Consider the following 22,006-nt stretch of genomic DNA (forward strand, 5'->3'; position numbering starts at 1 on the left):
CGGAGGGCTGGTTGAATTTTGCAAGGGGGATACTGTAAAAGTGGTGAGACTTTTGAGTCTTGGGAAAATTCAGTCGGTACCCAGTACGCGGGTCGAGAATAAACGGCAGACTACGGAGTAGAATGGCAAGCACCTTAAGCTCTCAAGGGCAGTGCTTTCTATTCAAGTATAAAATTCACTGAAGTTGAAAAGAGTATACAAAGCAGGTTTTCTATGAATTTTGTATATTATTTTCTATTGTGTTGCTTGTCCATTTAGACATCTGCTCTTTGCCTCGTTTTTGCGTACCCCAGGTACCGACAAGTTGCGATTCGGGAATGTCACCCTGGACGTTGCTAGCCTTTCTCTCTACCTGCCCAACAAAGTCAAGCAAGGACAGACCAGTTAAACTCGGAGCTCTCCCCAGGCGCTAAACGGCCATGAGGCGATAAATCCTCCGTCTTTGGACAAGCCTCCCCCAGTTCTCACTTCACCTTCGGCTCCGGGAAGACAAAGTGGGAAACCTCGGGTTGTCCCAGGATTTCGGGCCTGGCAAGGGAAGGCTAGGATGCGAGACAGGGTATCCGTCGAGAATGACGAAATACAGGCACTATCAGCGGGCAGCAGATGTGACACCGAGAATAGTCACTGCGATGGCTATGTTTTGCGTTAAAGTCGCTGAGGACTGCATGGATGAATCAGGTGGCGATTCTACATCAGGCTCTGCAAGGCCAAATCTGCCTCGAAATGACTGCTTTCAACCCCGATGTTGCCTTTTGCCCGTTGGGATTGGCAGAAGGACTCTTTCGTGGCAACAGTCAGACGCTCCTTGACCGAGCTCCCTCTTCCACGGAACGGACCTGGGATGCAGCCCTTGCGTCACGAGCGAGGGCTGGGTGACTCGCAGCACAAACCATCCTCTAGTGGAGTTGAGTTGCCGCGGGTTCGCTTCAGTTCTTCGGTTCGTGGAGACGGAACACCGCTGGTCCTCCCGCAACCGGCCGGGAACAATCCCCCGATGGGCGGTCAAAATGTCATTATCAACAACCGGCCGGACCTGATTTGCAGGCTGGATTGCGATGGCTGGTGCGTCAGGGGCTGTGCATTTTCCTAAATTTCCCAGGGGTATGGTGCTGTCATTGCCCCCCCGGCATACGAAGTTGACAGTCTGGAAGCGACAAGTGATGGAATTCTGTAAAGTCAAATAGCCGCATTCTGTAAAACGGGCTTCGCCGGGCGCAAGCTGATGGGAGATGTGGCCAAAATAGCATTGCATGTCTCGCATTCTGGACTGGACTGGAATTGCCCGGCCAGAGCGGTGTGCGCGATAGTCCTGGACTGTAGGTGGCCAGGCGTAGAGAGTGACTCCCCCTAAGAGACCGGATCCGACCACTGACAGCCTGGATTGCGGCTGGGCCTTCTTTGTTCGGGCTGGTCCCTGGTGGAAACCTCCCATGGATGGCTGTGGATGGCGACCGAATTCATCCAGACAAGGCTCGGCGCCTCACATGTCAGGCCACAGCAACCCCCGGTAAGGCATCCAGCAGCCCGTGCTCCCTCCCGCCCGCCGCCCGCCAGAGCCCAACCAATTACTCACTTACTCATCTTTTGCCCCTCCGCTTCTCTTCTCGAAACTCTCTTTCTTCACCCCCTACAACGTCACCAACACAAATACCCGCAACTCCCCCCAGGCTCTTCTTGTCCTCTCGCAAACTTCGTCGCAAGACTCTCCTCTCTCGCAAGCTCACCTACGCAACTCCCCCGTACCACTTCTTCGATCAACCTACACAGCGAGGCGCTATCTTAGCCGGCGGTCGCTGAAAACACCCTCAACCCTTTTACAAAACCCATTTCCCAAGGTCACCCCAGTACCTCCGAGTTTATGTCCATCGAAAATCTCAAGACCTACGGTACGTTTCTCTCTCGATCCATCTCCTTCATCCACCGGTCGGAAGCCCTCAGACCGTCCAGAGGCAACCCAGCCTCAAAAACCGACCCGCGTGTACCTGCATCTGTTGATGCCAAGCCACATGCTTCCGACCCCGCCAAACCCACATGCCAGGACAGATGGTCAATGGAAACAAGTTTTACTGACTGCCCTCATCAATAGACCCCTTCGCCGAAGCCGACGAGGACACCGGAGAAACCAAGCAGACGCAGAATTACATCCATATACGCATTCAGCGTAAGTCATTCCCTCCTCCAAGCCACCTCAGCCACCGGCGCGGCGCATCGAGAGTCGCATCACCCTACATCCTCACGTGAGATTGTCTGGTGGTCGCCTGGATCGTCGCATCGCTGCATCGGCAACGTCATTTCTTGTCCAATGCTAACTTCTGTCGCAGAGCGTAATGGACGCAAGACTCTGACCACTGTCCAGGGTCTCCCCAAGAAGTTTGACCAGAAGAAGATTCTCAAGGTCATCAAGAAGAAGTTTGGTATGTTTTCTCCCATCACACTGTCATCCAGCCGCTAACATTTACAGCCTGCAATGGCACCATCGTCAACGACTCCGAGATGGGAGAGGTGATCCAGCTCCAGGGGGATCAGCGCAAAGATGTTCAGGAATTCCTCATCGACAAGAAGGAAGGCCTCGAGCTAGATGCCAAGACCATCAAGGTCCACGGCTTCTAAAGCTCCGCATGCCCCGTCGTCCTGTCAGTCGCCGTACCCGGGCGTCTTGACGTAGAGGGACAGGGATGCATGGCCTCCGGCTTGTGCCTTATCCGGACGTGTCCCCTTGCATTGGAGACACCCCGAGGCTCGGATCCGATTACTCTAGGACGACGGGCATCCACTCAGGGCGAGTTTGACTCCTGGTGGCTTTTTGGAAGAGTATTTTTTTCTGCTGCACACGTTTTGAAGCGGGTGGGTGGTGGTTTACCTACAGCATCTGCCCAGGCTCACGTGCAGAGAGGACGAGGCTACGGGCAAAGCACCTGTCGTGTTGTGTCTTGAGACGAACAGACAAGGCTTGTCGGTCGCTCGTTAGTCAAGTATATCCTACCTGGGCAAGCCCCGCAGTAGTCTCAGGCAAATAAATACAAGGTCAATTCCGAATGATTTGAGTGCAGACGTGATTCAAGGCGCAGGTCAACTGAAAGTGATGTAAATAGACTTGACGCCAGGCCCTTCATATCCAGTTTCAAGATGAACTCCAAGGCACCGACTCCAAAACTAACTGCCTATACACACAATACAATACAACTAGAGTCTTAAGGACAAGGACTCGCTGAAAGACAAGGTTGAAACAAAACAACAAACACAGCCCCAGCATGGGCGGGATATAAAACTCCGGAACGAGAATACAAGAACGTATACAAGTAATCCAAAACAGACAGCGGCCAAGTACGGATGGCCATTCACAGGTCCAGCAAGAACCTGGCTCAATGTGAGGGGGAGGATGCACACCGGCATGCCGGCACACAGTTCCGCGCAGATGACGATATGCGCTAGAGGCCGTCATGCTGCTCGATGCTGCCCCTAACCTGCGCGACGACGCGTGACGCCTCGTCCCAGGCGCGGCGGCCAGAGGCGATGAGGGGTATCTGGGGATACTGGGGCGTGTAGAGGTGCATGTGCGCGAGCAAAGTCACCATGCTGAGGAAGCTGGCGATGGAGAAGACGTTGATGGACGTCGACGTCTCCTTGCGGATGTTGATTTTCTGGTGCGTGATGTGATACATTACGGTTAGGGTCTGTGTGGTTTTTGCGTGTTAGTGGGTGAAGCAAAGAAGGGGTGCACATGACTGTTGCGGTGTGAAGCCGAGGTGAGGGGGGGAACGTACAGTCGCTATGCCGATCCAGCCTGGGAGGAGGAGACGGGGGTCTTGGAAGCCGCCCGCGAGGGAGAGCACGCCGGCCGTGATGTAGGCATTGCAGGCATTAATAGTTAGGAGGCGGACCATTGTCGCCTGGGGAGTATAGTTGATGAGCCTGTATATAGCTTGTTCAGTATCATGGTTCTTCGAGAGCAGGGGTATTTGGGTGGACAACGTACCATCGCGACATCAGGCAGTCGGTAAAGAAAAAAGACAAATATCCTGAAGCAAAACACTGAAAATCCCACGATATCAGCACAATCCCTTCTTGCAGTTTCATCTCGTAGCTCTATATTCTAATAGAGCTAGCTTTTCTCCGTAGAAACGCACCCATATAGTAGCGAGCCCAGTTTCAGTCAGGGCATACCTCGCATCCGCCTCGACGCTCAACCCCTTTGTCCCAGCCGCCGCCGAGGGAACGACGACGACGAGCTCCGGCCCGGGAAGCAGTCTCAGCAGGAGCTGAAGCGCCGAGGGGAGACCCCACCAGAGCGCGGGAAGGATGGAGACGAGGCGGAGGGTGAAGAGCCACGGGTGCCAGGGCGGGGGCACGTTGAGGACGACGGCGACGCGAGGCTGGAGGAGGGAGGGATGCACGGGGGGTTCAGAGCTGCTGTTGGTCGTCGCCGCTGCTGTACTCGGGGTCGGGGTCGAGGAGGTCGTCGAGAGAGGTTGTGGAGGGAGCGGGAGATGGCCTGTCGAGGAGCCCCGACGGAGGGGGGAGGGGTTGGCCATCACTCGCTCGGTCAGGCCATCTGAAGCAAGATGTTTTCTCGGTAAGCAATTTGTGATGTCCAGGTTTTTTTTATATCAAGTTGTGTTGATAGAACAAAAATTGGACAAAAATGCGGTGGAAGGGGGGAAATTCAGAAAAAAAGATGATGGTGATGGCGTCAAAGGAGGAACCTCTCCTCCCTCTCTCGCCTTGCACCGAGTCCGAACAGGGGTTGCGGGGAAAGCTGCAATGGTTTGTGCATTCGGCGCCTGCCAAGTGGGCACACAAGGGCCATGAATGTGGCTAGAACCTGAACCTCCCCCCAATTTCAAACTGTGGCGCGAGCACCCCCCGTGGCTCGTGGGTTAGGGTTGAAGACGGTAGTGAAGATCTGCCAAACCAGAAAAGGTAAACAGCTCAACAGACGGCATTGATAAGTCGTACGGAGTGGCCTATCTCTGAAAACAAGGGTCATGACGGAGGACGTAACATTACACCCAATTCCATTTCAAAGCTAGCACTAAGGTATCATATTTTCGTTGGTTAACTTGCAGACTCCTCCATTTTATCCAGACTACCCACCGATCCAACCCTTGAGATGCAATCGTCACTTTCATTGTTGTAAGAAATTCGACATGTGAGAGAAATCCAGACCATCAAGATTACCCCTTGAATCGCCGGTAATGAAGCCTCCGGGTAACGACTGACAAAGTGGTGAAACACATCGTGTAACCACACCACCTTCCGCCCCACGAATTGTCCTCCTCACTCGAGTACTCCTCAATCCTCGCCGTCCTGTTTCGACCGCTTGGGAGGGCTGCCGCCGTCCTCCTCCGAAGTCTCTCCCAGATCACCTTCGAGGCGTGTCCGCTTTTTCCCGTCTCTTTGGGATGCTCTCAGTTGTTCAGGCAGCAGAGATGGGTGATCTGCATCCTCCCCCTCGCTCCAGTTGTCGCCTCCGTCAAGGTCCAACCCATCCTCGGTCGATGTTGGCAATCCCAGTTTCTTCTCGATCAAAGGTATTTGATCACGTATCCATCTCAGTAGTATCTCGTGGCGCTTTGCTCCGCTCCTGGCTTCCCGGTAGGTTGCCGTCGCCTTCTTGTACTCTTCAATCATACTTTTCCGAATCTGAAAGTCGTCGAATTCCTTGATCGCCGAGTCCAGTTCCGCTTGGGCTTCGAACAATTTCCGTTGTGCAGTAGGCCCTTTCACACTTGGGTCCAGCATGTCCCGATCTGCGAGCAAGATATTTGATCTTGCAACCTCCACCGCTTGCCTCAATGATGTCCTCTCCTTCTCACAGGCGGCCGCAAACTCGTTGGCTTCGATGTCGTCCTGGGTCTCGTCCGGCTTCAATACCTTGGTGCTGACGAGATTCATCCAAGCCTCCTTGTACTGTTGATGTGACTGCTTGTGCCGGAGGAACTTTTCGTACTCGAAATACTCAAAGCACAGATACTCGATCCACTGAGACAACTCGGTTTGATCTGATGGATTCTTTTCAAGACGAAGAGACCCAGCGAACGAGTGCTTGGCCAAGCGTTTCTGACACCTGGAAGAATGCTCGCTGAAGGTTTCCGGTTGACTCCTCACGCTCAGCTGGTGACGACGAAATTGATCCCATCTTTCCCATTGCCGCTCGTACACTACCCAATCATCCGGTTTCGGCTCTTCCGACTCCCCTTGCCAGAACTTCAGAACCTCGGCGTGCTTTGTCGGTTTTCTCGAGACCTCTTCGATGCGCTCAATGGGATACCAGGGTCGTCCTCCATTCCTAATTAGTAAGCCGTGGAAACTCTTCTCGCGGTCGAGGGTGTCGAGATATCGCTCCTCAGGTGATAGGTGCCGTCTAAATCCAGATCGGAATGGGGAGGCTCTGCTAGGAGTGGTTGGACTGGGCAGGGTCTCGCTTTCGGGCATGGTGTGGGGGTAGAGATGCATGTAGCTGCCGGGCTTGTCACTTGGATAGATGGCACTGGGGATGTTCGGCAGCAGGTCGCAGTAAAGGATACTATGGAACCATCAGAGAAGGAATAGATTAAGTTAATCGAGGAAGCGCCCATACCCGATTCGGTCCCTCATCCAACGAGTGACCTTGTCTTGGCTTTCAAGGTCGAGGTTGCTGAGATTATCGTCAGCCGCGGGCAGATGGCAGTTGGCAGTATGGACTTACGCGCAACGCTCATTGTGCTTGTCGAGTTCCTTGTCAGTCCACCCGACGGCGTCTGGACCTCGACAAGGCGTCCGGTCCGTCGGTCCATCGGGCGCAGGCGAGTTTGGTAGCCGGCGGTCCATTCGAGAGCCTCGGGAGAAAAGCTGGGGTGAGAGGGCCTGGCAGACGAGGCGGTCGGACGAGCAGAGGGCGAGTGAAGCTGGCTCAGTGGCTGACAGCTAAAGACGATGGGAAGGCGGCCAGTGTTGTAGGATTGAAGGAGGACCCGGGAGAGTGAGGTGCAGCCAGCACATCCATCACGCAATGGGCAGAGAGCGACACAGACACAGACAGATCCGACAGTGACACAAGCAGAGGAGACACACATGGATGAGACAAGAAGGATCGGATCGTGAGTGAGGCTGAGCTCGAGCTCGTAGGTAAGTTCCTATGTACCTCGGGAGGTATTAGGGGGCGTGCACAGGCACAGGCACTGGCACTGCAAGCGCAAGCAGAAGCAGCCTTGTTCTGTCGCATTTCCTGAGTGAGGAAGTTGCATGCTCGCACGCACCTTCTCGGTCGTCGCGGGTTTCGATTTAACGATGGAAAGCGCGGCCCAGGTCAAGTCGCGCCCCAACTCCCCGTCCCCTGCCCTGCCTGTACTGTACCTGTGTCAGCGAGGCACGGAGAGGAAAACAGGTACCCCGGTACCTTGCCTTGCGTGGTAGCCGCCAGCTCCAGGGCCCTCTCAGTCTCCAGGGCTGGGCAGCGGGGCAGCTTTGCCGGCAGCGTGTTTTGGCATGTTCCAGGGGGGGTCCATCACTCCCCACAGCGGGCGGCGTGGATCCTTTCCATCGTCACAGGTCGACCGAACAGTCCGGGTACGTACCTACATCTGCGGGCTGCCCGTCAACACCAGAGCAGACAGAGGCTACGAGAACAGCTAAAGTGAGCGAACCCTGGTTCTGTAGATGAGCTGAATCAAGTGACCCGATAACGTTAGGGTTCGGAGTTTTGTGACACCTGGAGCAGAAGAGTCTTCGGCAGTTTGGGCGAGAGTGTGTGAGTAACCTGAAAACTTCACTTTTGCCCAGAGCAAGAGATGCATGTCAAAGAAGCAAATACACAAGTAAAAAAATAGAATAAAAATGTGTCAACACAGAGATGATTTTCAAGTCCCTGGCTATAATTTTTGAGCAATTATTTTCCCATTCCCTGGCCATCATGGCATCACACTCCATATCCGCAATACCAGCCTGTCGACATCAAACATTCTCAGATCAAGGACGTCCCAGTATCCAGCACACAGGTACACCACGCTGGCAGAAGTGGATGCCGGCCGCACGCGGCCGCAGCAGAGAATCTCTTCCCCCACTGATGGATAGAATGGATGGAAGGACAAGTACCGCGGGATAAGCGCCAGAAACTTCTAGGCAGTGTTTAGCTCCAACATGCGTGGGACCCGGGATCCTCCCCCCAAGACCCCCTCTTGACCGCACATTTGTCATTTGTATCACCATCATGCGCTGTGGAGTGAGCCAGCCAGACTCCCTTGTCCATCATTTCCATGCCCCACGCACCACAAAGAGCATGCAGGTCCTTTCACGTTTGACTCTGTTCCTCGTCCCGCGCAATCGTTGTGACAGTGTCTGGCCTGGTGTTCCGAGTTTCGTCTTGTTGAAGGCCTGTTCAGACGAGAAAAGTCGGATGTCTTGGGTGACACCGTCTGCAACAACCCTTTTAGAGCCACCAGTCATCTTCCGAAACGTTGTCGAATATCATCCAGGGCCATTAGATAAATATTTTTTTCTTCGTCCTCGCAATTTGCCTCCCGGCCAAGACCAACTAAGCCCCGTCCAAGCCGGCATCGGGGACTCCATGCTAACTAACTGCTACTGTAACTAGCTGGTCCCAATCTCTGAGAGAACCAACCTGATCTCGAGCAACCATCCTTGCGCGCCAGCTGCCCGTCGATCCCATCTGCCTTTTCTGCAGCTTGACCCTTTCTTAGCTTACCGAAGATACCGAACCTGGACAAACCTGGGGACCAGATCCTATCAGCGACAAACAAAATGTGCGAATGTACATACAGCACAGCACAGCACATCTGTAGACGACGTCTGACCCATCACGCATCCCATACCTACAGTACATGCGAGGCATGTCTCGCCCAGTTTTACCACCCATGCTCATGCACGGGCGAATCTCTCCACCTTGACAATCTTGCTCTCCCTCTTTCTCCCGCCTCACTTGTGCTGCGTGCGCTGCCAGTGGCAGCCAAGGGCCGGCCGTCTTGAAACAGCTCAACTTTGACTGTGGGCACGTCTACCCGTTTGTCACCTCGCACAATGCCCTTGTGAAGTGGGACAGAGCTTGATGGTCTGATCATATGCTGGTCCCCGAGGTGCGGGCTGACGGTGTTCTCTTCCTCCTTGCGTCATGACCTTGGCCCTTTTCACGCCGGGCTGCTGCTGCGGCGGCGGCGGCAGGAATAAGCCCTTATCGAGGATACATGCAGGCAGGCAGGCATGGATTCGAATGTTTGTTCCCTCATGCCTGCTACTACTGCGCGTTCTTCCAATTTCGGTTCTCTGCAGCCCATGAGACGTCGGCTGGGAAGAGGTTTGGCTGACGAACAGGGAGGGACCAAGGGAGGGATCGCTCTGTGTTGTGTCACCCACCATCAGCCTCTCAACGTCGGGCTACCACTCCCAGGGAAACGGGGCTGTCGGCCTGCGTGCGGTGCGTGCGACAAAGCAACGTCGTACAGCGTCCCGTGCTGAAACGCCCGTTGACTGGTTGGCCAAGACGCAGTTGATGAGTATCTGCTGTCGGTGCGATATCTCGGGAGCCTGCTCATTGCTGAACACAAGCTGGTCAGGAAGGATCCTATGTTGGAATGGTTATGCTTGCATGACAGCACATCCGGGAGCAGGGCCTAAGGCTGTTGGCTCAGCAGTGAGCCCAGCAAAATGGCGTGGGCAAGAGGATGCCATGGGCAAACAATGGCTGAAATAAGTGACATCTCGCACTGTTGAATGCCGCCTCTTCTTGGAACTGCCTTGAGAGACCAATCAGGACTACGGAGGGGGCCAGGTTCAGCTGTCCTCAATCCAGAGTGATCCAACAGGACCTCACGAGAATGTGCGCTTATGCCTATGCCTCAAGTGGCTTGCGTTGATAGTCTAATGGATTGTGACTGAGATGAAGGTCAGTGCCTCGTTTGCAGACTCTACCTGATGCTCCGCGGATTGCTGTCCGGTGAGTCAGGGGACCAAGAGACCCTTCATGCCTTGAATGTTTGCTACTGCATCTATGCAATACGCAATGCCGAAACGAGGATCTGGACATGGATGAAGAGCTGCATCTGCAGCTTTCACTGCGGATGGCTGTGACTGCGGGGTGATGGGTCAAAGAGGGAGCAATCCATTCCAACGGTTTGTATCGACTTGGTCTTCTCAACCCGGTTTATTGCCGTTGTCTCAGTATCACGAACAATTGGTGACATGGTCTCGCTCAAAGGGGCATTAACGTGAGGTGACGACGATGATCATGGTGGGTTCCAAGTACGGAGACGCGGCGTCGTTTATCGTCTTGACAAGCAGGTTACTCACGTTTCCAAGAACATGTACCAGCACTGGAGATGAGACAAGAGACAAGATGGTGGTTCCAACGACAGGCTTGGTGATCTGTGATTAGCTTCACCCAGCATCTCTCAGCGGTTGCCTTGAGAGAACGCTGCAGCGTAGAGGGTCTACACCCATGCCAGCAGTTGGCTCGATCTGCGCGAATTGGATCCATCTCGAGATCACAAACAGGCACTGGACCACGTAGGTCGGGTACCTACCAGCCCTACAAGCAAGATGCAACATCAGCTCAGAGAGATGGTGCCGGATTGTGAGGGCAAGCGGCATCGTTTGTATGCAAGGTCGGTCTAGTATACACACACTTGCGGTTTGTGCGACGCAAACACTGAATCTTGGAGGTATAGACAGGTGACCAATGCAATCAGCAACAATAGAACAGCCAAGCTACCAAGCCCAGTATTGTGTCCGATGGCGATCGGGGAGGTAGACAGAAGGAGGAACGTATTAGATACCAAACTCTACATTCCCATTCGCCGACAACTCTAGCAGTAACGGAGTAGTTACAAAGTTGACGAGACACTCAGTCCTCCCCCCTCCCCTCGTCTTCCACACACTTGCCCCTCCCGCTGCAGCACAAGAGGCATGTTCCCGGATCATTGGCCTCCAAACATGTCCCGCTGGAAAGACGACATCTCGCAAGATCGACACTGTGAGTGCAAGTATTGAAGCGTGGTGCAGAAGCTGACGATGGTGTGGATGGTTTAGCAGCAGGCCCAACGTCACATCCCGCCCCCGACTCGAACCCGCGATACCAAATGACCCGACTGGACGTGCAAACGAAACTTGGAGGAGGAGAGGCGCCAGACCTCTTCCGCAGGCGGAGCCTCAAAGTTGTGATGCCCAACTGCGGCGAGAACAGCAGAACAGCCAAGTTGAGGCCCCCGATCCATTGGCCTTGACCCGTTTCTATTCTTATTACAGCCGATTGCATACAGATCTTCACTAGGCCGCAGCAAATCAGATCTTTGGGAACCGAGGCCATCCAGTCAGCTCCGTCGACACCGGCCGGATCACCGATCTCCAGGGAATGGGTTTCACGGTGGGTGACACTGTGTAAGCTGCCAACAAACGCTGTTTATTCCCAAGTGATAAGACGGTGGCACAATCCCAAGAGGTAGGTAACTTGTACAAGGAGGCTCGTGTTGTAACAACGGGATAGGACACAAACTGGGCAGCACCGTCAGAGGAACAGCAAGAAGGGAGACCACCATGTATGAAGAGCCGTACGCAGTCCCTAGAACTAAGTAGCATCATTAGATTAATGAGTCTATTGCGATGTCTATGCCCAAGATATACGTATAGTCTAGTTGTTGCCCTTGCGCAAGTCCATTGCTGTCCACGTTGACGCGCTCTTAGCCGGCCTTGCGCCCAGCTTGGTTCCCGACTGGCAGGGCAGTTTCGAGCAGGTAAACTTCCAGATTGGTAGTCATAAACCTTTGTCCCAAGACCATATTGTGTTCAGAGTTGTTGTGTTGCCAATCAGCGAAAGTTTGGCAATTCGCCGAGATGTTGTATTCCAGCCCTCACCGACCTGTTCCTCGACGTACTCCTCCTACAAGCTGACTCATTGGGATATGATGCTATGATGTATCGATATTGTGTTATTTTATATAGTTGAAGCCCGTCCCTTGATGGGATAACTGAGCCAGAAGACACTCCCAAGACGAGTTCCTGGCTTTTGTCTTTGTACCAATGAACCCATGATCACCAAGATCGACCTCTCCTATCCCCAGGGACACCCTCTCACCCCCTGAATCTAAGAGGGAGAGCGCGCTGCCGCGTACGGTCAGGCCGGATCATGTGCAGCGGACTTGTCCGCTGCAATCCTTGAAGCACCTCGTAGTGCAAAAGGACGATCATCTTTGACCAGTACGAGCAATTAACTCGGGCAAGTTGAGGATGCCTGGCGAATTGCCTGACAGACTCCTGCATGCTTTTGGAAAAGCCATATCTTTCCATACAACTTTCCCATTTATGCACTTCTGAGTAGACAGAGTCCTCGGCATACACGATGTGTCTAATCATGAATTGCAAAAAGGTAATATATGGCCTCCCGTCGTCAGGGTCTGTCTCGCGCCGGACAAGTCCTCTAGGCCATCCTACCCAGGCGTTCCACATCTTGGCTGCCGCCTGGGGTGTGAAGCCAACGTACTCGATGGTGTCTCTCGATATGAGTACCTCGGGGATCGACGACTGGGGGTGAGGAGGCTCATTTGGCGGTGGCATGAGGGATTGATCTTGTCCGTGGCTCAAGCCTGGGGGGCTTTGTAGTGGCTGTTGAGGAACCTGTCGAACGATCTCTTGGACAGGACTGGCGAGTTGTTGTTGCGAGGTCTGGGTAACTTCCTCTGACTGAGGAGTGTTGTTTGTGAGCTTCGAGTTCGTAGGAGTGATGATGTCGGTATCAAGGGGGATAATGGACTCTGGTTAAGTTCCGGACACTGCGTCTGGACTAGATATGGTATTAGTATCTGCCACTATGCTTGCCAAAGGAAGTCATACCGGAGATGTTTGTTATGCTGAGGCTGGCACGGATCTGTTGAATGCTTTGCGAGATGAGAAGTTTGCGCTATGCAAGATGCGAGATGCAAGATGAGTCTGAGAACAGCTTAATATGACGAGGAGTCGAGAAGAGAATACGAAGTTGAGAAGGAGGATAACTACAAGAGGTAGAGGCGTACTTATACAAGACAGCATTCGTGTCTGCCTCCATGGGAAAACAGTTTAAACGTGCATTCTCAACAACTCTCCCCAAACTCTTTGGCATGGTTTCTTGAAAGGCCGAAAGCTAGATCAGCCCCCCGTTTCTCCTCAACTAGATGTTTCGAGAATCTCTTGTCTGGGGAAATTTGGACCAAACTAAAGTTTCATTATTCCTTTGATTCATTGTCTAGGATATTTTCACCTCTGTTTCCGACCAAGGTACGAGTCTTAGTTAAGATGTAGTCTGTATATATATAGGCAAGTATTACCGTTCTATCCTCAGAGCCATACTAGACCAACCTAAGCTTCTTGAAAAGGAGAAAATCCAAGGCTCCTGACACCAGTAAGGAGTTGCCAGTTGTCATAGTCCATCAAGATCCTTCGTAAACAAAGGAGATTGTTCTCCAGGCTCGGCGGTACTGCCAAGTTACTTCACTTGTGAGCAGAAGTTTCTTTGAGACTTTACGTACTTTTCCACTATCGTACAAAAGTTTCTTGTCGTGACAAGGTGTAAAGCAGGACTGGGTTATGTGAGTTGTGGCGGTAAGTTCAGATTAAGTTGAACGGCACATCTCCCGCGCTGCAGCCGTTGCAAGAGCCACCGCCTCAGCTGACGGGGCTTGCAAACAAGTTTATCGATGACAGCACTTGGGAAATGTATTAAATTTGAATGCGCCGCTTTTTTGGTGCAACAGGATCTGATTTCACATTGGCGTTGGGTGAAATTCTATGTGGTCGCAAGTGGAAAAAGGGGCTACGCATGGAGACAAACAGAATGGGTTCAACCTGGCCTTGGAAAATTCGGCTACGCTCCAGCCTGTTGTCAACAAACGGGTAGGTTAGGTGTAATCGTGCATTGGGTTATTTCGCCTGAAATATCTATTCGATGGCAAACACGCACACCGAGGTGATTGGCCATCTGAGAATACCTCGCTTTCTAGCACACTTGAGATGGCTTCATTATCCCCTCACAAGAACTTCAGTTGATTTCATGTCAAAATGTGTATTGTGATTGTATGCAGGGTAGGTGCTAGCTTGCAGCAATAATCCAAGACCATCTTCGTGAAGCTACCCTTGAAACCTTAGCTTGTCGAAACCTTCTGACGACGCATCAGATTGCGAGAATTTTTCAAAGCCACTCCCGGACGAACTGGACTCAATGATTCCAATTCTAAAGTATGAGAGTGGTTCTGTGGCATAGTCTTTGTACAGTTGGAGTGTTAAGCACAGCGGTAAAACAGAAGTGTACAACCCCAGAGTCCAGCAGACTACCGGTCTGCCGGCGTTGATATTGATGTGCTATATGAAGAACATGAGATTCCCTTTCTTTGAAAGCAGACATTTATTTGCTTTTAACTGGATGTTGTGGCATTGCCCCCTTGCCGGCCTTCCTTTGATTTCAGTCACCGGACAGTCTGACACCTCCTGGTCTGCAATATGTCCATGCCCACGTCTACTAATTTGCGTCGTCTCTCAGCACAATCAAGGATAGGCGCTTGACGTTTCAGTTGTCCAGTGGACCCTATGGTCGACAAGCAGCATTGGCGGAGAAGACAAGGAGCTGGACGTGACAGAACGCCAAGTCCTAGCCTGGTACGCCAGATGGCCCTCTCAACTTCGAAGCTGCCACACATGTGTTGGAATTCGATCGGTACCGTTAGTCTTTCCATCAGGAATGTTCTATGCATGCTGTCCGTTCGCGACGACGTGTGGATGTCTCTCAATGGTTCTTTTCCCGGTCTCGGTACGAGTTTTGGCTTGACCCTCAAGCCTCGCCTGCAGCTCTAGCCTTGGGATTCCTTCGACGACGATCATATCGGACCCTGACTCAAAGCGGAGGATTTTGGTCTGGGAGGTTTGTAGCCGGAAATATGCTTCGAGGTGTAGTCGGGGGGTGGCCGAAGGAGACTCGAAGGGATAATCGTAGGTATAAGCAGAAGGATTAGAAATACCTGGGAAATATGTTAGTCCACAAAGATATACGGTTCTTCCAGAAGAGTTTCTAACCATTTCAACCATTCTAAGAGAATAGAATCCAACTCTTCTTCCCATGGACCACCCGGTAATTCTGATCAGGAACAAGAAGAGAGCCAAGGACGAGTGAGAATCTCCATAAATGGTTCTTATGTCTTCCCAGCTAGGATTCGTTTCTTGCTCAAATCACACCGAGTGCTCCGATTTTGGGCTTCCCGTCGACAATGGCTGTAGCGGTCTGGAGCGCAAAGCTAAAGGCCTTGGTCTACCGTTCACGAAGTTTATCGTCATAAGGAAGCTGTAAGGGTAGTCGTGCGTATTCCTGATGTCTGCGAGAGAAGTTCAGCGTGAACTATGGTTGATCCTGAACGCTGTTGGTTCCTTGAGTCATTGCTACACAGAGCCCCTTTTCGATACCTGGTGATCTACACTGTGAGTGGTAGGAAATCTAGGTAAGTCAGCATGATCAGGACCAGCACTACAAGGCCAAGCCTACCTCTCTCTCCTTGTTTCTCGTGAAGTCTGCCACCAACATCTCCTGTGTCCTTCGCCCAGATGCTTGAGGAGCCTTGACGAAAAGAACCGAAGTGACACTCGCTTGTATTCTTCCCTAGCAGCGTTCTTCAGGCCTTTCTCTACCAGATTTGAGTAAAGAGAAGTCCACTGATGTGACAGGGCCCTCAGGTCTTGCCGTTCGATCGAGGTACGAGTGAGGATAGGCGACCATACTTCGGAGTCATGAACGAACACGCCGAGGTCTTCTTTTGTACCAATGCTGCTGTGTACTGCTGCCAAATTCTAGTCGAAGCGACCGAGGGCAAGTTCGTCTTCCTTCTTCAGCGTTCGGGTAGCTGCTGCGACGAGAGGTGTTCGACAAGGGGGCAGATCTACATAGGCACAATAGCATCCTTTGTAGATTGTCGGCATCAAGTGGGAGGAGGGTTTTCCGTGATCAGAGTCAGCGTGGTCTTTGTAGAAGAGAGGAAGATACCGACGTTCTGAGGCCAGACGATTCAGTTCTGCACCACCACCACACAGAACGGGGCCGGGATCACGGCCTCCTTTTTCAATCTTGAAAGAAACAACGGAGATATCGATTCTGGGTGTTGAGTAATGGAATCTAAAGGTCCTGCATGCACAGGAAAGCTGATAGAAAGAATCAAAATCATACGCACTGACTGCACAGCTCCTCGAGGTCTTGTTGGTGGCGATAGGGTCAATGACACTGCCCACCAAGAAATAATTCTTGCACGCTGGCGGCTAGCATACATAGCAAAGAACCCCAACACTGCATGGCCGTGAAATGAAGACCGCTTTGTAGGGGGTGCGTCGAACGGAAATATCAAAAACGCAACAATCGTCACCGAGTGTTTGCCAGCTGCCTATGGCCCCATTCCCTTTTACGTCCGCCTAGTCTATTGTTCCCTGAGCTGTTTGGACGTATCTCGACCAAGTGCAATGCCCTGGCCAACGATACTCCTGGGACGTTTTCCAGGGGAGGCCATTTACGTGGGTTAGTGGGTGTCGAGGCGTATGCAAGAATTTACAGCACCTATATGCGTCTCTAAAAATCACAACACCACTGATATTGGAGGCTTGATTGCCCTGAGGAGGGAACAATGGATTAGAATAGAATCAACGGAAGCCCTAATTCATGCCCAAACCTATTACGGTGCATCTGGTCTAGCCCTAGAACGTTCTGCGCGTGTGAAGCTGCTGTGGGTGCCTTACCGTGGTTGACGCTGGTGCTCCCGCTCCTTGTTTTTCTGGCGGTGGCCGTGAGCTGCATCTCCATCTCCCTCCCACGCTCCCCCTCGCCTCTCTTTGTTTTCCTCCTTCACCCTTCACCACGCTCACACCACACCTCCGCAAACCTCTACCCGCAACGCATCTTCTCTTTGAGCATCGCATCGTCAAGCACCTGACAAGTAAGCTTCTCGTGTTTTTTCAAACTTCTTCTCGAGAGGCTTCCTGCCTTTGTGCTTGTCAGCTTTCCACACGAGCCTTCAGGTTTCTGCCGTTCGCTGCTCAACCGATCACCTCTTCTCCCACCTTTGAAGCAACAGCTCCACATCTCTGCTCACTCTAGCATCACTTCTCTACGCGAGTAGCACGTCTGTGACACCTCGCTCGCCTCGATACCCTTTCTCGTTTCTTCAGAAGCACCTTCGAACGCGCCCGACCTCACTCTCAAGGTCCCCAGTCACCAGAGAAACAGGCCATCCAGGTAAATCCCCTCTCTTCTCTCTCCCGCTCCCTCTTTCTCTCCTCTCTTCCCCCGCCTCCATCTTCTCCGCCTCCTCTCCCAAGCTCCCTCTCCTCTCCCCCACCGTCGCTGTCATCTCTACCTCCTCAGCTCTCACCTCTACCTCTTCTGCCCTCTCCTCTGCTTCTTCTGCTCTCGTCTCTAACGTCACCGCTCGCAGCAAAGTTTCCTCTCGGTGCCGCAACGATGTCTTCGTCTGGGTGGCGTCGCCCTCGGGGTGCTGCCAGACGGGGAGAAAACCAGCTTCGAAACGCATTTTCCGCTCTCGATATCCAGCGCACTGCAGACTCTGGAAGCGACAGCTCCGATGACCGCAAGTAGCCTACTTCTCTTTGTTTTCGCTGTCTCCCTCTCTATCTCTCTATCTCTCCCTCCTACTCCTTTTGTTTTGATATGCATCCACCAGGTCTCCACCGGACTCGATGTGTGCACTTGCCTCTTTCATCTAGAAGGTCTGCATGTTTGCCTCATGTTTAGGCTATGCTTGTGCATACTTATTGTTTGCCTCTGTTTGCTGTTTGTTGTGAATTTTTCGCTGTTTTCGGTTTGCACTGCTGGAGTCCTAGAGACGACTAGGAACTCACTCATCACTTCTCTTCATCACTTTGAAATCTTCTTTCTGTTCCAGAATGACTTAGCTAACTGGCCAAGAAATCCGCCCTCGTGCCCTTCATGTGGCCAAGAGGTAGGTGTTGATCGATGGCTCGTTGCACGAGTTACCCTAACACACCTGCAGTTTCCCTCCCCCTGGTTCTTTCGGTGACGCGGATGATGAGTCCCAATCTTTCTCTGGGTGAGTATTCCAGAAAATCCGCCTCTTTCCAGTTGCTTACACTCCTAGATCGGGCCCTTCCAACTCGGATGGCATGACCGGACGAGACAACGCTGGAACTGATACTTCCATCACTCAGGAGATCTCGAACCAGGAGCAGATCTCTCAGCCCCTCATCAACCCAGAGGCCATCCAGGACGCCTCCGGTCAGGAATGGGACGCTCAGTCCTGCTACCCTCCCGAAGCTTGTGTCTTCGTCGCCAAGTAAGTCACCACAACATCCTTTTGAAAACCACACACTAACTCGACACTTAGCCTCAGTCAGAACTTTGATGACCTGACCCTCATGTCTGCTGTTACCAAGGTGTTCAGCCTGTACGGTACTGTCTTTGTCAAGATCAAGCGCGACAAGCGCCAGATGCCTTTCGGCTTCGCTCAGTACACCGTAAGTGACACTGGCAACCACACGTCTGATAGTTGATACTGACTCTTCCATCAGAAACCTGAGGATGCTGAGAAGGCCCTCACCAACCTACGAGGCGTCGAGATCCTCGGTCGACCCGTTCGCACTGAACGATGCAACGCCAACTGTAAGTGACACTCCACTAGATCTGCTTGGCTGTTTGCTCATCATACATAGTGGTTTTCCTGGTCGTTCGTCGCAACAAGGGCCTGGTGTACCACGAAGAGGCTCGAGATCTTCTGTCTCCTTTCGGAGCCATCGCCAAAATCGAGGACCTGGACTCTGCCACACAGGAGCGCCTTGGTCTCTCGCCCGCAGTTCGTGTTCGCTTCGAAAAGTTTGATCCCCGACGTGATGTCATCAAGGTGAGTAGCTATTACCGTCGTGGTTGCTTCAACACTAACAGTCTTACAGGGTGTTGGTGACAACACGGCGTTTGTCGTTATCAACTTTGATTTCAAAGTTGCTCAGGATCCCTCTGAGCGAGATCCTACCGACATCACCTGTATGGACACTTTGCAAAGGGATAGTCGTTCCGTCTTCCTCGGTTCCCTCCCCGCCCACACAAGTGATTTCCTTGTCCGCGAGCTGGGTTCGGCGGGCGGAACAATTGTCAGTACCCAGCTGAAGCAGTCAGTCGACGGCAGCGGTAAGTAATATCTACCTCTGACAAGTTACTTGCTAACGCGGACAAGGAATGCCGACCTACTATGCCTTTATCGAGTACGAGCATCCCAATGGCCCCGACCTGGCTATCGCCAAGTTGGCAAGTACTCCCCGATGTTGTCCAAGACATAGGTAGTCAACTGCTAACAATGATACAGAACGGCTACAGAATCGGTGGCACTTCGCTTCGTTGTGAGCGTAAACGATCAAAGGTCACTCCCATGGCTCTAGCTGCTTCCACTGGGCCCTATGGTACAGTTCCCCCTAACCGACCTCACCGTCGAAACGCATCGGCGTTCGCGACTGCTTCTGTGACACCTCGCAACGAGCCTGGCTCTCAGACACGTCGCTCCAAGGGACACCAACGATCCGCTTCTGTCTACAACGATGTTCTTGCTGGTCCCAAGACCCTTGACTTTTCGATGGGTGCCTGGCCACCAAAGGACGAGTCTCCCTACGAGTCTCAGTCTCAGCCCAAGGTGCAGTCCTTCCGACGATCATCTTCGTACCGCCAGTCATCTGCCTATCAGCCCTCGTACATTGAGCTGCAGAGCGGTCAGTCTCCTTACCAGGAGACGTCGTTCAGAAAGCCCACTTACACTGGCTCCGAGTACCAGCAGATGCAGTATCAGAGACTGCAGGCATCGCCTCTCTACCAGGCACAGAGCCCAGAAATCCTTCAGCCTGAGCCTCTGAGAATTCCTGCTCGCCGTCTTTTCGACCTTGAGGAGACTACTGCCATGGGGCCTCCTGCCATCCCTGCCTATGCTCCCCTGGCTTCTCCCAACAAGCTGAAGCCCTCAGTCCACTGGGCCCCCTCTCCAGCTGTTTCCTCTACCGGGTCATCTGACTTTGAGAGCAACCGAAACCCCTACCTGTCCAACGCCCATCGTGCTTCCACACTTGGTCCGTCGTTTGGTCAGCGCATGGCTGGTCATCGTTCTGGTGCTCGTCGCTCGGTCACTAACTTTTTCCCTTCTATCGACGATGCTGTCACTCGCGCCAAGTCGGCCCTGGAGGAGTCTGAGGATGCAAAGATCCAGAGCACTCTCGCCAAGTACATCCAGATTGCCAACAAAGAAAACATCGACAAGGCTGCCGAGGATGCGAAGAAGAAGGCCTCTGAGGATGCTACCCGCAAGGCTTTCAAGACCGCTGCTGAACTCGCCATCGAGACTGCTGCTGCCAATGAGGAAGCGGCCTAGGAGACCGTCGACGAATCGCAGAGTGACTCAATCCGAGTGACGAAGAAGAAGGTCTTCACCCGTGCTCACCACCTCTCCGAGGAGAACCTGAAGCACAACAACAAGGTGGAGGATGAGCTCCTCAAGCGCACCGCTCGATCCGAAGAGCACCTTCGACTTGATCGCCTCAACCTCTCGTGCGATGATCTGAAGAGAGCTGCCAAAGCTGATAAGGGTGAGAAGTCTAAGAAGGTTGTCAAGGCTGACAAGACCAAGACTCCCAAGTCTTCCAAGAAGAAGGCCAAGGATGAGACTCCCCAGAGCACTGTCGACGCCCTCGCTTCTGGTGGTCAGAACAACCTCGTCCCTCAGGGCATGATGCCACTGCCTTATGTCTCAATGGTTCCCCCTTACCACCAAGCTTTCGCATACCCAGGAGCACCCGGCGCGCAGGTGATACAGCCACAGGGAATGATGCATCCTATGATGCAGGCACAGGTGGGCAACGCCCAGGCCATGCATTCTCATATGATGGCGTCTCAGATGATGTCTACTCACATGGCACACCCTCAACTGATGCCTCAGATGATGCCTCAGGGAATGACTCCTGGATTCGGCTACATGCCAGCTGCCTACCCTCAGCAGGCGCAGTACCAGAATGGCTACGCCGCCAACATGATGTACACCGGCAACCCGGCTTACCCTTACGTTCTCGTCGAGTCGCCTACCCGCCAGGCCCATGTCACCGAGCAGGATGACATCTATGAGGACGACCAGAACGAGGAGTCTGAGGAAGAGACTTCTGAGGAGCAGACCGAGGAGGAGACTTCTACCACTGGGTACGAGGAGTCTGCGTTCTCGGACTAATCTCTCACTCTCTGATGCGCTCTTGCTCTCCGACCATTGACACTCATCACCGCGTCGGCATGAAGTCAGAGCTTCACACCATGACCGACTTCTCGGTTGTTTCTTGACACAACGCACACATATCTATCTGGTCGCTTACACTCGTTTACTTTACGATTCTCAACGATATGCTCTGTACTCGCTTTGTCTTTTTTCGGTTCACTCAATCTGTTTCACCTTGCCTTCTTTCTTTCGCATCTCTCAACATCTTTCGAGCATATCAAGTGAGCTTTGTCGCAACGATAGCTTCATCGCCTGGTGTTCAAGTCTCGCTACCCACCTGTCGCTTCTTTCAGACCACCTCCTAACATGTCTTGTCCCCCAACCACCATCGGGCAGCCGCAAAGCCGCGAGCCCGGTGGTTGGGGCTGACTTTTCCAGGAACGTCAATCGAACGCTTCATTGTCGAGACGGCACCCAAGGCTTGTTGCTTCTCGACATACTCAACACGCTCGGCTCTTTTTTGTTTGCGATTTCTCTCAACATCTTCTGCTTTCGACTCTCTACACTCATTTGCACTTTTTCCTTTCTCAATCTCTCGGCCTCCTCTTCTCCTCACCAGGAGGAAATAGGACGGCTTACGCACTGCTCATTGCTTACCAGGGCAGGTGTTTGTATGAAAACCACGGATGGGACATGTATGGATGGGATACTTCCTTAGAAAATTAGAAAAACAAAAAAAAAATAAGGTTGCAAAAGGGCGCAAGCCCACAAAAGGGCGAAAGCCCACCAAAAAAAAAAACTTTCTAGTCCCC

At 52.7% G+C, this 22,006-nt stretch overlaps 3 protein-coding genes and 1 pseudogene across 4 annotated transcripts, besides 1 other annotated feature; 2 read left to right on the forward strand and 2 right to left on the reverse strand.

The window, feature by feature from the left end:
- Positions 1-1,861: 1,861 nt before the first annotated feature.
- Positions 1,862-2,613, forward strand: NCS54_00433100 (Translation machinery-associated protein 22; the record flags this gene model as incomplete). The annotated part of the gene is made up of 4 exons (XM_053149872.1): positions 1,862-1,889; positions 2,090-2,164; positions 2,325-2,417; positions 2,465-2,613. 4 exons carry the CDS (start codon positions 1,862-1,864, stop codon positions 2,611-2,613), a joined length of 345 nt encoding a protein of 114 aa, XP_053005847.1.
- Positions 2,614-3,431: 818 nt separating this feature from the next.
- On the reverse strand, positions 3,432-4,553 carry NCS54_00433200 (annotated as a pseudogene). Its single transcript has 4 exons — positions 4,131-4,553; positions 3,980-4,035; positions 3,768-3,915; positions 3,432-3,677 (listed from the first exon to the last, which is right to left on the reverse strand).
- Positions 3,432-4,553: a sequence feature.
- A 742-nt stretch (positions 4,554-5,295) lies between these two features.
- NCS54_00433300 (Hypothetical protein) lies at positions 5,296-6,813 on the reverse strand (the record flags this gene model as incomplete). The annotated part of the gene is made up of 3 exons (XM_053149873.1): positions 5,296-6,529; positions 6,584-6,640; positions 6,692-6,813. The coding sequence occupies 3 exons, from the start codon at positions 6,811-6,813 to the stop codon at positions 5,296-5,298; spliced, it is 1,413 nt and encodes a 470-aa protein (XP_053005848.1).
- A 10,633-nt stretch (positions 6,814-17,446) lies between these two features.
- Positions 17,447-21,212, forward strand: NCS54_00433400 (Hypothetical protein; the record flags this gene model as incomplete). Its single annotated transcript, XM_053149874.1, has 11 exons — positions 17,447-17,573; positions 17,912-17,945; positions 17,997-18,053; positions 18,102-18,296; positions 18,348-18,477; positions 18,532-18,622; positions 18,673-18,860; positions 18,910-19,144; positions 19,191-19,261; positions 19,320-20,339; positions 20,388-21,212. The coding sequence occupies 11 exons, from the start codon at positions 17,447-17,449 to the stop codon at positions 21,210-21,212; spliced, it is 2,973 nt and encodes a 990-aa protein (XP_053005849.1).
- Between the last annotated feature and the right edge of the window lie 794 nt (positions 21,213-22,006).

This window comes from Fusarium falciforme, chromosome 3 (genome assembly GCF_026873545.1).
Source record: "Fusarium falciforme chromosome 3, complete sequence".
NCBI classification, from domain to species: Eukaryota; Fungi; Ascomycota; class Sordariomycetes; order Hypocreales; family Nectriaceae; genus Fusarium; species Fusarium falciforme.